Source organism: Pristis pectinata, chromosome 15 (assembly GCF_009764475.1).
Source record: "Pristis pectinata isolate sPriPec2 chromosome 15, sPriPec2.1.pri, whole genome shotgun sequence".
NCBI classification, from domain to species: Eukaryota; Metazoa; Chordata; class Chondrichthyes; order Rhinopristiformes; family Pristidae; genus Pristis; species Pristis pectinata.
Window position 1 is genome coordinate 23,639,372 of NC_067419.1, and position 15,601 is coordinate 23,654,972.

Consider the following 15,601-nt stretch of genomic DNA (forward strand, 5'->3'; position numbering starts at 1 on the left):
GCTGTTGGAGTAGCCTAGGCAGACAATTGCAGTACATTCTGCACAAGCTGCAGCTAAAGTACACCACTAATGGAAGGAATGAAGGTTTAGGGTGTTTGATGGTTTGCCAATCAAGCTGACTGACTTTTTGTGGATGGTGTTGAACTTCTTGTGTGTTGTCAGAGATGCACTCATCCAGGAAGGTGAAGAGTATTCCATCACATTCCTGACAAGGCTTTGAGGTGTCAGGTGGTGAGTAACTTGCTGCAGTATACACAGCTTCTGATTTGCACTTTCAGCCACAGTATTTGTGGCTGGGTTAAAAGTAAAGGCTCGAGAAGCTTCCATTTTTCAACTTTATAAAGAGTACGTTGGGACAGAACCTTGCTGAAGTATATAAAATGGTAATTAGCATAGCATCAGTAGAGAAAGAAACAGAATTAATATTTCAGGTCACCATTTCATCAATACCTTCCAGCATCTAAAGTTTTCTCTACTTTTTCATAAGTGTGGAATGAAACCTAAAATAAGACTAGGCCCCAGCTTTAACTGGTGCAAGGCTGATTTTCACACAGAAGTAATCACTGGGTAAGTTCACAGCAGCAAAAACAATGGAATTATTTAGGAAACATCAGATGCTGTGATGGATATTGCACCTTTGTGTGGCCTCACTCGTTTGTAGTGAAACTGACAGACTACTTCAAGAAATGTGATTTATTTTGATAGAATTCTGATCTCCAATTCATAGATCTCATTACTTTTGATTATTAACATCAGCAGCTCAATCACTTGTGGAGAGACTGTAACTAATCTTGTCCTCAGTATTACTGCAAAAGGGATGGAGACTGAAACTAGGGAGGTCTTGCCACAATCATAGAGCATTGTTGAGACCACACATGGAACATTGTGGGGCCTCAGGGAGAGATATACTCACAATTCAGAAAATGCTCAGCAGATTGATTTCTGGTAGGAGGTCTTATACCATGAGGTCTTCTGGTCTTATGAGGAAAAGTTGAGCAAGCTGGACTATACTCAATGTAAATTAAGAAGAATGAAAGGTCACCTTATTGAAGCATATAAGATTCTAACAACACTTAACAAGGTGGATGCTGAAAGGAGCTTCCCCTCAGGAGAATCTAGAATAAAGGATCACAGTTTCAGAATAAGGGGTCATCCATTTAACATGGACAAGAGGAAGAATTTCTTCCCTTAGTTCATCAAGAACCTTTGGAATTCTCTCCTCCAGAGAGCTGTGGAGGCTGAATCACAGTTTTGTTCTACTCTAGAGGGGGTCAAAGGTTATGAGGAACAGTCGAGAAAGTGGAATAGGGCCACAATCAGATCAGCTCTGTCCTACTGAGTGGTGCATCAGTCTTGAGGGTTCGTATGGCCTACTCCTGCTCCCCTTTCTTGTGTTCTTATCTATTTGTATATATTTACACCTGCAGATGTGCTTAAGAATGTAACTCTTGAAAACTTTTAAACTTTTATAGTCTTAGGGCACTGGTGCCAGTTGAAAGGTTATAATTTTGACCCAGTTTGAGAACAGTGAAGATGATTCATAATCACTCGCAAGATCTTTTCATTTTTCACCTTTGCAAATGGAGTTAAAAATACATGTGCTACTTTTTGGCCCATTACTAGTTCATAGCTTCCATCTGTTTAATGCTATAAAGTTCTACAAATGATTTTCACTTCCTTATGTCATATTGATAGTATTTAATCACCAGAATTGTGATGGAAGCTGTTGTCAACAGTGCTATCAAGCAACACTTACTCACCAATGCCCAGTTTTGGTTTTGCTAGGACAACTTGGCTCCAGACGTTATCACAGCCTTGGTCCAAACATGGATCAAAGAGCTGGATTCTAGTGGTGAGATGAGAATTGCTACCCTTGATATTAATCTTTTGACTAAGGGTGGCATCAAAACCCCCTAGTAGAACTGAAGACAATAAGGATCATAGGGAAAACACCGGAGTGGTAGGAGTATAATACATCACATAGAGGAAGATAGTTGTGGTTGCTCAAGGTCAAAAATCTCAGCCCCAGGACATCTCTTGCAGGAGTTCCTCGGAATAGTCTCCTAGGCCCAACCATATTCAGCTGCTTCATCCATGTCCATCTTTCTATCATAAGGTCAGAAGTGAGAATGTTTGCTGATGAGTGCACAATGTTAAATTCTATTTGCAATTCTCAACTAATGAAACTACCCATACCTGCATGCAGGAAAAGACCTAGACAACATTCAGGCATGGGCTAATAAATGGCTGGTAAGATTCCTGCCACAAAAGTGCCAAGCAATGACCACATCCAAGAAGGCATTCAATAATATTACCATCATAGTATCTCCCACCATCAATATTCCTGAATCTCATCACTGACTAGATACTCAACTGTAATAGCCACATAAGTATGACAGCGACAACAGCAGCTCAGAAGCCAGGTATGCTGTGACGTGTGACTCACCCCCTGACATCTCAAGGCCTTTCCACCAAGCTACAAGGCACAAGTCAGGAGTGTGATGGAATACTCTTCACTTGTCTGGATATGTGCAGTGCCAGCAACTCTTAAGAAGCTCAGCTCCATCCAGAATAAAGCAGCCCACTTATTTGGTATCTCATTAACCATCCTAAACATTCTTTCCTTCCACCTGCAGCCCACAGTATGTACCAGCACAACAGTTAATCAGCAAAGCTACTCTGACACCACCTCCCAAATCAGCAACCTCTACTCTCAAGAAGGACAAGTTTCCCCTCCAAATTGCATACCATCCTGACTTGGAAGTATATTTATCATTGCTGGATCTAAATCCTGGAACTCCATACCTAAGAGCATGGTAGAAATATCTTCATCAGAAGCATTGCAGAGGTTCAAGAAGGCAAATCGCCATCACTGTCTCAAGGCCATTAGGGACAGGCAATAAATCCTAGCTTGCCAGTGATACCCAGATCTTGGAAATTAATTTGAAAGAGATCAGAAAGACAAGCCTTCTGGCAGGAAGATAAGTCCTGCTTTAAGTTCTAATTATAGTAGAACTATTGAATCTGGAACTACATTAGCAGATTGTAAACACATTTAAAGAAGCAGAATTAGGCTTTTTGTGTGACAAAAATTTTTGAGTGACAAATAGTTTAAGCTATTTTGCAACTTCAAGTGCAAATTGATAGATCTGAATTAACTTCTGCATTTCTAAACAGTATTTTGATGTGTATGAAATTTATCAATTTGCATAAGGTAAGTTAAAGTTGATTTTGTCATTTCTGCACAGGATGCTCAGTGAAATTTATAAGAGAAATTAGTACTCATTTAAGATGTACTTTAAAAATGTAATTGTTTTAAGAGATAAGTAATAATTAGCCCTTCTGATGAATTGTACTTTAAAGTTTCCACCTTTTACAATGTGCTGTTGGGCATTGGCAATTTCATCACAAGAATTTAGACATTTACTTACTATAAAAATAATGATTTATGACATACATTTAAGAAAGCAAGTCTGCATAATGATGCAAAATTGAATAGGAAAATGCTATTTTTTTATTTTAGAAGGGTCTGTATAAGATTATGGGAATAAAACATAAATAGTAACAATTTCTTTTTCACTAGATGTGGACTTTGCTGGCAATGCGAGCATTTATTGTCAATCCCTAATTGCTCAAGAAGTGGAGAAGCAGTCAAGAGTCAACCGCATTGATGGGTTTGGAATCACATATGGCATTTGCTGAAGATTATTAGTGAACTAGTTAGGTTTTTACAACATTCCAGTAGTTTCATGGTTACTCTTACATTTTTTCTCCAGATTTATGAATTACTTGAATTTAAATTGTCTATGTTGTATTCAAACTCATGTCTCTGGATCGATGGTCCAGAACTCAAACTGCTAATCCAGTAATTAGGACAATTAGGGATGGGCAATAAATGCAGCCCAGTGATGCCCAGATTTCAAAATGAACAGACAAAAACGAGGCTATTTTAAACCAAGGCAATAGTTATAATATTCCTTCTGATGAAAAGTCTTCCATCTGAAACATTAACTCCGTTTCTTTCCATGTGACATCTCACCAAGTACGTCTAGCATTTTCTGTTTTTATTTTCTATTTCCCCCAGCATCTGCAGTTTTTTTATTTTTTTTTTGTTTTATCTTTCGAGTGTGAGTGCGCAAGAGTTGGGCCACATAAGAAAGCTGACATTTCACTTGCTTTTTAATCAGAAAGGCCATGAAAATTCGATGCCAGGATGCGACGTGAAGCATTCCAGTCCTCAGAAGTAAACATGCCACGAATCCAAGCAACGAAAGTAAAGGTGCAACCGGAGTATCAGGGCCACTCAGTGAAGTGAAGCGAAGCGAAATGTCATAAATGTTCTTCTGGCCTGAAAGAAAAATCCAGAATAACGCGGCTGACGATCATTTGGGGAAAACACTTCTCGCAAAATCGAACATTAATCAGATGAGAACCCAGAACCCATACTAAAGTGGAGCTGAATGGTAATTTGTGGTTATCACTGGCTACAACACGGTCACCAGACCCAGACCCAGACAGGTGCAGGGACCGAACCCCCGAACCACCGCCCACCGGCACTCGGGGACCAGAGAGCAGCAGAGTAGGCGGGCGCTGTTGATGACGTTTCCAGTCGCCGGGTGATGACACCATTACACACATGCGCACTCAGGGCAGTGCCTGTTTTCCAGCGACGGTTGGGCGTTTTTAAACTGAAACCGTCTGGGCGCGAGACCCCACCCCGCCTGACCCGTCCCGTGACCGGGGGCCTGAGCCAATCATCTGCCGGTGACCGGGGGTGGGGGGGGCCTGAACCAATCACCTGCTCGTGACCGGGGCCCTGAACTAATCATCCGTTCGCCGTCTGTGATCGGGGTCTGAGCTGCTCGCCCGTCGTCCCGTGATTGGGGCCTGAACTAACTAACCAACCAACCATCCGTCCGTCCGTGACCGGGGCCTCAACCAACCAACCATCCATCCGTCCGTGACCGGGGCCTCAACCAACCAACCATCCGTCCGTGACCGGGGCCTCAACCAACCAACCAACCATCCATCCGTCCGTGACCGGGGCCTCAACCATCCGCTCTTCGTCTCCTGCCCGGGGCCTGAACCATTTGCCCGCCCGCCGTCTCCTGCCCGAGGCTTGAACTATCTGCCCGCCCATCGTCTCCTGCTTGGGGCCTGAGCCCGCCCCGGACGGTGGGGTGTAGAGGAGGAGTGAGCGGCGCAGTATGGATGAGAGTAAGGCAAGTGTGCAGCGGAGAACCGGGGACGAACCACGTCTGATGGAGGCGCCTCAAGCGCTGCTGTCATTCACATTTTGGCTTACGGCTATTACCTCTCCACTTATACATTTGCAATAAATAAGGAGCAGTCCGTTGTTTTAAGCTTGCCACTACACCAATTTAGCTCCTATTCATTGCTATCTTGAATGTTTCTAGATGTTTAAATTGGTCTATTACTATGGGTACGCTTAGGTAAAACGAGTTTAGAAGCTTGTCATGAGATGTTAAGGCTGTGTAGTGAAATTGCTTGCAACATCTCATTAATGTAATTGAAAGTGATTTCCCAGTTATTCACAATCAAATTGAGAATTTGTTTGAGAGGACCAAATGTAACGTTTCTAAGTGTATTGATAACATGAAACTTGGTGATGATTTAGATGATTGGTAAACTGGATCAGCAAAATTAGTGAATGACACCAAGGTTGGGGGTGTAGTGGACAGTGAGGAAGGCTATCAAATCTTGCAGTGTGATCTTGACCAGCTGGGAAAATAGGCAGAAAAATGGCAGATTGAATGTAATGCAGACAAGTGTGAGGTGCTGCACTTTGGGAGGACAAACCAGGGTAAGACTTACGCAGTGAATGGTAGGGCTGTGAGGTGTGTGGTAGAACAGAGTGACCTGGGAATACAGATCCATAGTTCCTTGAAAGTGGTGTCACAGGTAGATAGGGTTGTAAAGGGAGCTTTTGGCACTTTGGCCTTCATAAATCAGGGCATTGAGTAGAGGAGTTGTGATGTTATGTTGAAGATGTACAAGATGTTGGTGAGGCCAAATTCGGAGTACTGTGTGCAGTTCTGGTCACCTACCTACAGGAAAAATCAATAGGCTTGAAAGAGTGCAGAGAAAATTTACAAGGAGGTTGCTGGGACTTGAGGACCTGAGTTATAGAGAAAGATTGAATAGGTTAGGACTTTTATTCCCTGGAGTACAAGAGAATGAGGGGAGATCTTGTAGAGGTATATAAAATTATGAGGGGTATAGATAGGGGAAAAAGCCTGACTGCATTCACCCTAAGGTTGGATGAGACTAGAACTAGAGGACATTGGTTTAGGGGGAAAGGTGAAATGTGAGGGGGAACTTCTTCACTTAGGGTGGTGCAAGTATGGACTGCACTGCCAGTGGAAGTAGTAGATGCAGGTTCAATTGTAACATTTAAGAGAAGTTTGGATAAGTACATGGATGGGAGGGGTTGGGAGGGATATGGTCTGGGTGCAGGTAGGTGGAACTAGGCAGAAGATCAGGTTGACATGGACTAGATGGGCTGAAGGGCCTGCTTCTGGGTTGTAGTACTCTAATATAAATGAGTAATGATGAAGATGCAAGGAAATGTAGACAAGTGAGTGGACAACTTGGTGGAGAGAAACACTGTGGGGGGGGGGGGGGGGAGGAAGGGGGAAGAATATACTTGCTATGGAGGGATTGGAGCAAAATTCACCAGACTGGTCTAATAGGATGGCAGGTCTGTTAAATGAGTTGAAATTGAGTAGACTAGGCCTCTATTCTCTAGCATTTAGATGAACGAGACATGATCTTATTGAAATATTACAAAGTCTTTGGAGGGTTTTTCTCCCACTGTCAAATCTAGAACTATGTGTATCTGAGGCTGTAATAAGGAGCAAATTCTTCACATGGCAGGCAGTGTATCTTTGGAATTCACAGTCGGTGCAGGCTTGGTCGTTGACTGTATTCAAAACTTAATGTTTTAATTGAGCTGTTTGATAGATTTCTGGTTATTGGAGGGATATTGGAATAGTGCAGGAAAATGGTATTTGAGATAAGAATTAACCATGATCTATATGAACAATAGATCAGGTTCCAGGGGCCAAATGGTTTACTCGTGCTCCAGTTTCTTATGCTCCTGTGTAATCATAAGAAATAAAATTATCTTTGAATTTGTATCATGCTAACATTTTTCCTCATGCAGGCAGTGGGAGGTAAAGTGAAGAAACCTGGAAAGCGAGGCCGTAAACCTGCGAAAATTGATTTAAAGGCAAAGCTTGAGAGAAGTCGCCAGAGTGCTAGAGAATGCCGAGCAAGAAAGAAATTGCGCTATCAGTATTTGGAAGAACTTGTATCTAGAAGAGAGAGAGCAATTTGTGCTCTGAGAGAAGAGCTAGAAATGGTATGTGAAAATGTTGATGAACAGAATTGCCATGATGGTTTGGTGTGTGTAAATATAGTTTGCAATTTTCTTTGTAAGTGGTTTTTCAATCCCCCTGGATTATATATTGTTTAGAACATATGTTCTTTAAAATTTCTATTTTTTTGTGAACGATGCTTAATAAAATATAAATAGTTTTTGTTTTCAAGCCTTGCTGTGTTTTGGGCTAATTCCTCATAACATTTGGGACCTGGCTTGTTGGTCTATTGTATTCAGAAAGATTTAAGCAAACACCACCAACTGGATTTTTTTTTTGTCCTAAAAATAACCTTCAAAGCTTCATTCTGCACCTGCTTGAAGCTTAGACAGTATCTTTTGATTTGATTTATAGTACAAGCAATGGTGTACAGCAATGGACCAAGGGAAGATACCATCAGAAATAAAAGCACTTCTGACAGGGGATGATCAGAGCAAAGCACAACAGTCCACAAACAAGCCAGGGAAAACGAGAAGTGAAGGAAGTGCCAATTTGTCTTGTGAGTATTTATTTAATTAAATAATTTGAAATAATTTATTGAGTAATCATGAGTTTTGTAAAATTCATATTTTGGCTTACTCTGCAAATTGTTAGCTGATCTCATCAAGGTTTGGAGTCATTCCCTTGGTGTCTGTGGGGGAAATTAGCCTCTTCCTGATTACTATCAAGTAAGCTTTGCTGAAATTATGTATGTGAGCATAGCATGAAATCAGTCAGGCCCAGCTTTGAAACTCTACTCAAAAATAAGCCTTGGTACATTAGTTGGACAGATTTGCAGATTAATTGTGTTATGATACAAATGCACAAACTGAAATGCCCCCAACAAAAGGTTGGTATCTTGGAGGGGAGGAAGGGAATTTCCTTAGAAATTTTATACTTTTGGATGATCCCCTGACTCTTACTACTTTTGTTTTCTTGCTATAATACCTTTAGCTGGGAGGAACATGAAGCTAATCTGGGTTGCCTGTGGTATTTTCTTGGTTCTGGTGATATCTAACACTACTGTATTTATAATATTCCCTTTATGAAGTAATTGAATACATCTTCCAGTCAAGGCTGCTTACTAAATCTGCCACTTGGCTTTTGTTGTCACTCATTGTTCAGTGATGCTTCAGAAGCTCTCTCTCTTTTTTTTTTCTCTTCTCCCCCCCCAACATTTTTTCTGTATTCAGGCACATTGTTGCACAAAATAAATACAGAAAACGTTGGAAATACTCAGCAGGTCAAGCCACATCTATGGGAAGAGAAACAGAATTGATGTTTCGGGTTGAACACCCTTCATCAGAACTAGACAACTAGCCCAGAATGATTTGGATGTAGAGTCCAAATAAATGCCTTAACAATGGATGTTGCTATCTTAGTTGACTCCAGCTGCGTGCTCAAGTTCTGGTGTACATACTGCACTAGTAATGCCACTCATAGTTATTAAATTAGTGTCAGTGATGATAAAATTATACACTCTTAGTCTCTGTCAAAAGTTTGAGAGTTTGGTTCTCACTTCAGGGATTTAAAAATAAAATCTTGGCTGAAACTAGTGTAATGTTGAGAAATGATCCACTACTAGAAGGTCAGCTGCTCTTTGGAGGTGCTGACTTTTAAATGAGATGTTAAACCAAGGTCTTTTCTACCACCCAGGTGGCTATAAAGTCCAATAGTGCAATAAAGAGCAGAATACCAAACAGGGTCTTGGCTAATATTTATCCCTTAATTAAATCAATACCGCTCTTCAAGGGCAAGTAGGAATGGACAAGAAATGTTGGATTTATGATGTTTGCATCTTGTGTAAGAAAATTGTTTGTTATTTTGTTGCTAGTTTTGTTTAGAAATTGGCTACAGCATTCTTGTGTTACTCTGTATCAGTTTTCAAAGGATGAAATGGGATTTGGTGCAAGATAGAGCATGGACAGCAGAATTTTCAATGATCTCAAGTTTTGAAGTAGAATGAATGAGGCCAGCTGGAATGCATTGGAATTAACAAAGGCATGGTTTTAGCAACAGATGAGCTGAGGCAAGAGTGGAGGCTGGTGATGTTATGGAGGTAAAGCAGTCTTGTAAGTAGCATGGATATATGCTTCTAAGCTCATCTTATGGTCAGGTATGACACCAAATTTGCAAATGATCTGGATCATTTTCATACAGTTGCCAGACTTGGACAAGGAAATGGAATGGGCACAGAAAACAATGCCACTGTTCTACCGCATATTCAGATAGAATAAATACATGCTCATCTAATGTGGGAGTTGGCCAAGCATTGCAGCAATTCTGAGAGAATGGTAGTGGAATTATCACAGTATAAAACACAAAGGAGGAATATGCCACTTGGTTCGTCAAGCCTGTCTGCCATTCAATATGATCATGGCTGATCTGCCCCAGGTCTCATCTCTTCTGTGCCAGTTCCCTGTAGCCCACAATTCCCCCAATCCTTCAAAAATGTATTGAACTTCTTTTAAATACCTTGAAGTTATTTAAAGATGAAGAGAATTCTAGAAATTCATTGCCCTCTGTGAGATGGCATTACATGACCAACCCCTTGTAACAATGTGCTTCATTCAAAATTCTCCCACCAGTGAAAACGTTTTGCCCCCTTTTGGTTCTTGTATACTTCAAAAAGATCACCCCTCATTCTTCCAAATTCAAAATCATACAAATCTAATTTCTTTAGCTCCCTCTCCACCAAGGAATTATCCCAGTGAATTTCTGCCTCCAATACTAGTATATCTTTTGTTAAATAAAAGGATGATAACTGCACAATATTTCATAGGTGGCTTTGCCAATACTCTGTACTGTAGTAACAATACTTCCCTATTTCTGAACTCCAACTCTCTTGCAGTAAAGGCTGGTATATCATTTGCTTTCGGAGGGTACGAATGAAAACTGAGTTTTCTTAATGATGTTACAGAGGGCAGTGGCAGATGAAAAATAGGTGGAGCCAAGAGTAGTTACTTGAGAGTCACCAGAGGTGATTGGGGCAGGTGGGGTGGAAAAGAAGCCATTGGTACAACTATGATTACAGTTGGATAGATGAAAATGGCTGTATGTGAATTGGTCTTGCTCAACTGAATGACAATGGAAAGGAATTGTGTGAAAATGATCTGGTCAAAAGTGTCAAAGGGTGGAGATGGAGTTTATTTTTTTCGTCATAGCTCTAAGATGTAGTTTGTGATTCTGGAAACTTCATATCATGGTTGGGTTGGGAGCCCCTTACACATTCACTCAGTGCAGGAGGAAGCATTGCCATATAGTTATCATTAGGCCAGCTGATAATTTGAAAGTACAGGAGCCACGGCTGCTGGTGAAATTAATGACAATGAATCATTGGTCTCTTTCCCAAGGCATCTATTGCCTCTGCTCATTTTCCAAGGTATAGATAAAGGGAAAACTAAAGCATGTGAAGTAACTAAACTAGGAGAGAGAAATATAAAATGTGTGAATAAAACACTTTGAGCAGAATGGGTAAGCGTGTGGCCCAAATAAATGTTTGTTATGCTATTTTCAGATGACAGATGTGACATTATTTAAGAAAAGAGGGAGTGAGAAAATGTGGAGCTGTAGGCCAGTTAGTCTAATGTCAGGAAAGTACTGAAAATTATAAAGGGCACAATCATAGAGCAATTGGACATTAGGCAAAATAAACAGTTCGATGAAAGGAATATGGTATTTAATGAATTTTAGGTTTTTGAGATTGTAACTAGCAGAATAGATTAAATTTGCCAGTGGGTGTACTGTTTGGGAACTTAAAAAATACATTGTAAGGTGACGCACAAAGTAAGGTTCATGGAATTGGGCATAACATAAAAGGTAGGAATAAATGAATCATTTTTAGATTGGCAAACTGCATCTAATGTGATGCTTTGGGGATCAGTGATGAGGCCTCAGCTGTTTATAACCTAGATTACACTCATCCCCTTCACCCATGCCAGTGATATAAAGGCAGAAAAGAAGCTGAGGATGACACAAGCAGCCTACAAAGGGATAGAAATAGGTTAAGTGAGTGGGTATGAAGATGGAGTCAAATGTGGGGAAGTGAGATTTTCTACATTGGTAGGAAGAATTGAAAAACAATTATTTAAATTGAGAATTTTAAACAGGTCTTGTACAAAACTCAAAGGTAGCATGTTATAAAATTGTAAAGAAATTGTAAGAGTGATGGAGGTCAAGAGTGAAGAAGTTCAGCATCAACTGTATAGGACTTTGCAACAACATCTAGATTGCTGTGTACGGTATTTAAAGGAGGCAGTGCAGCAAGCTCAATTGGTTATTGAGATGAGGATGATCATGAGGAAATGCTGAGCAAGTTGTACCTATACTGCCTGGAATTCAGGGGTACAAGAGGTAATTTTGTTAGAGCATGTGAGATTCTAAATGTGCTTGTTAATTTGGATGCTGTGGCAATATTTCTTTTAGGAGAGCCTAGAACTAAGGTGCATAGACTCTGTGTAAGCAGCAAGCTGGTTAAGACTGACTCATGAGAGAGAAACTCAGGTTTGGAAGGTAGTATATTTTTGGAATGTTTGCAGGAATTTTCTGCAGCAACATGCTCTAGAACCATTAAGAGACCAGGCCTTATTGTATTTAATATTTAGAAATGAGTCTGATTTAGTTTATAGCTTGACAGTGCATTAATATTGAATAACATTCATAGTATCAAATTAATTGTTAATATATAAAGAGAAACAATGACCTTAGAACTGATAACTGGGAAATTCTAATCCACATGGGCTAACAGCACTATTTCCAAACTAGCCAATGACACAAAACTTGGAAGAATGGTGAACTGTGGGGAGGATGATAATACATTTCAAGAAGTTTTGTAGACAAGCTAGTGGAATGATCTTATTAGTGGAAGATGATATTTAATGCTGAGAAATGTAATATTTTACATTTTGGTGGGAAGAATGAGATGTAAACTTGAAGGTGCAATTCTAAAAGGAATGAAAAAGATGCGTATCTGGGGGTATATTGAAAGTGGCAGGCAGGTAGACTAAATGTAGATCCTGGGCTTTATAAATGGAGTACAAGAGCAAGGGTCATGATGAATCTTTTAAAAAACAAAAAGTAGTACTGGTTTGGCCACAGTTGGAGTATTATGCTCAATTCTCAATACCACATCTTTGGAAAGATGTGAACAGTTCGGAGAGGATGCAGAAGAAGTTTACCATGTGTGTAGACAGGGTGAGTAGTGATGTTCCCATTGAAAGTTTCAGTGGGAACATGGAGTGAAGGTGTTTGGCAAAAATAATGAGGAAAGCTTTAATATAGAAAGTGGTGAGAGTTTGGAATGCACTGCTAGATGTAATGGTGGAGGCAGATTCAAATGTGGTTTTGAAAAGAGCTAGATAATTATCCAAAAGGAAAGAATTTCATGGCTATGAGAAGAGGGTAGGGAAATGGGACTAGATAAAGTGTCAAAGTGAGAAGTGTGTGGAGAAGGAGCAAAGGAAAAAGCAAATCCAAGGCTCCACTTTAATAGAGCCAGTACAAGTGTGACAGGCAGCATGGCTTCATTCTGTGATGGAGTAGTAGTCGTGTTTTATCAACATCAAGTAATTACAGCTTTTTTTAAAAAAAAGTGGTTTATTTATAATTATGAAATTCTTCCAAGTAATTTGTGCTGCTACATGCTGCTAACATTATATTTGATAGATTGTGAAGCTGCTAAATCCTGATGTGAAAATATATCTAGCATGCATGAAATTTGGATGTTTAAACTTGCATTTAATAATATTTACATTTTTTTTAATTACAGAAGAATTACCTGAGAGTGGTGGTATGGGAATGACCAACAAAATCAATACATTTTCCTTGCTAGTTTAACTAATATTGTGTAAAATGGAAAATTATCAGAAGAAAGGTAAAATAATTGATTGCATTCTTTGTCAAAGTTCATAATAGTATAATTCATGTGTTTTTGGCCATGCTGTATATAATGTAAATTGTCTATCCCTTTGTATTTTACAATTTAAAAGCAAAATAAAAATTGTAGATTGAGAGCACTTTTGATACCAGAGCAATGGATTTGTTGCATTTACTAACCTATTAGAAGGGTTTTTAATAAACGTTTTGGCTCTTTTTACTGCCTTTCCACAAATCAAACACAGTTGATGTTTCTTGCATTTTGCTTCTTCACACACTTATCTTTATATTACCCTTGTCCAGAGAAGGGGGTAAGTCTTGAATTTTGCTAAAAGGGGTTTCCTTTAAAATCAAACTGCCTTTGAGGCCAACAGTTTGCTGTATAAATATTTTTCACAAAGCTATCAAAATTTATCTTGTTATGAGGAAGTGAAGAGTTAAGAATTGCAACCATACCTAGAACTGGTAAACAAAATATGTATATTTATGCATTATACTTCTTTAGCAAGGACTAGCAAGCCGGCTGACCCACTAGTTAGGTTGGAATGTTAAGTATGTTAACTGCCTTTGTTTCGGGTAACGGACCATTCTGATATGTCAGACGGTGGCGATACTGGGTGTAATTAACATCGAGGTGAAGGCTTGGTCTGAACAATAAAGGGTGATACCTGCCTTTGAAAGCCTTGATTATAACTCAATTATACTAAGACAAGAGGTGTGATAGCTGTCTCGGGATCTCTATAGCTTGACCGAAACTCGCGGCGCCGTTTGCATGGATGTGCGTGACAATTCCTTTATAAATGTCTGTCTGCCCTTTGTTCGGGGAGTGCTGAAGAGAATTCTCCTAGCGGTGCACTGCTAATAAAGGTATTTGTTCGAATCGACCTCGTGGCACTGTGTTATTTACAGCAGACAGAAGGGGAAAATTGATTTCGGGATGACAGTTACCTTTAAAGGAAATAACTAGTTTCTGTCAAACTAATCTTCAGTAGAATCTGCTTGAAATGACCAAATGATGTCAGTATGATGATGTATAGCCATTAACTTCATCAGGTACCCTCTCCAAAGAAGTGATCTACCTGTTGCATTGCAACAGCTAATTATGTAATTTTCTACAACTATTCTTGTCAATACTTTCAGTTTTATGGTAAATACAATGTGGTACTGTTACAAATAATAAGGCAAGATAAAAGCCAGATGTATGATCTGGAACGGCTACACATTAAAAATATTTATTTTACTAGGAACATTTCATCTGGTTTTTATTCTGCATTATAGGTGATATTGAATGTAGTGTACAGAATTTCCAGTTCAGTGATAGGTCCTCCAATCACAGTAGTATTTCAACTTGCACTTCATTCATTGTATATGCCACCAGTACAATAATGTTCCCAGTCACCAACTCTGATTTAATATTTATCAACCTATATTTTGTTGCAGCACACCCAGTTAATTTTGTTCAACCAAAGTTTGTTTTAAAATTTTTGTCCCAGAAACTCACTGGAGATGTGATACTCTGATCTGTTGCCTTGAGAGATTATCTCAGTGAGATTAAAGGTTTGGGCAGGAGACTGAACTAGAATTGGATTAATTTGATCTCTAGGGGAAAGTTCTGCACTGACTGGAGTCATACCTTGTACAAAGATGATGGATGTGGTTGTTTGATGTCATCACAGCCCAAGGACTGATGCAAAGGTTCCTCGGGTATGTCCTAGACCCAACAATCTTCAACTGCTGCTTCAGTAATCCTGCATTAAGAGGTCAGAAGTGCAAATGTTCATTGATTGCATTCATCAGTCAATGTTCAGTTTCATTTGCAAATCAATTTAAGCAGCTTGTGTTTGTACGAAGCAAAACCTGGTTAGTATTCAGACTTGGGTCAGAAAGCAGCAAGTAACATTTGAACTGAGTGGCAGGTAATGACATCCCTAATGAGAAAATCTAACCACCCAGCCTCAGTGCCCTGACTATCTAAAGGTATCTGCCATTAACATATTGCTGATGGTGGGGAGATGTTCACATTGACCAGAAGCTCAACAGAATTAGCCATAGAAAAACTATGGCTATAAGAGCAAGAGTCACCAATTGACTCCTAAAGCCTTTCAACTATCTAGAAGACACAAATAGAGAAAACAAAGTATCCTCTTTTCCTGGCTAGGAATAGCTTCGAAGAGCCTCACACAATACAGGATACAGCAGCCTGTTTCACTGACCCTCTCAATGCTGCAATAGAGCTCCAGTGTGAATCATGACTGAAAAAATGCACTGCAGTCATATGACAAGGCTTTTCCTAAAGTAACACACACCCATCTCAAAGGTAGCATGCACAGCCACATACTACAACTTGC

General features: G+C 39.8%; 1 protein-coding gene across 1 annotated transcript; it reads left to right on the plus strand.

The window, feature by feature from the left end:
* The first annotated feature begins 4,674 nt into the window (after positions 1-4,674).
* On the plus strand, positions 4,675-14,137 carry crebl2 (cAMP responsive element binding protein-like 2). The gene is made up of 4 exons (XM_052030264.1): positions 4,675-5,226; positions 7,191-7,384; positions 7,755-7,899; positions 13,147-14,137. Coding segments are annotated over exons 1-4 (360 nt in total). The 5' UTR covers positions 4,675-5,207; the 3' UTR covers positions 13,149-14,137.
* Positions 14,138-15,601: the final 1,464 nt, after the last annotated feature.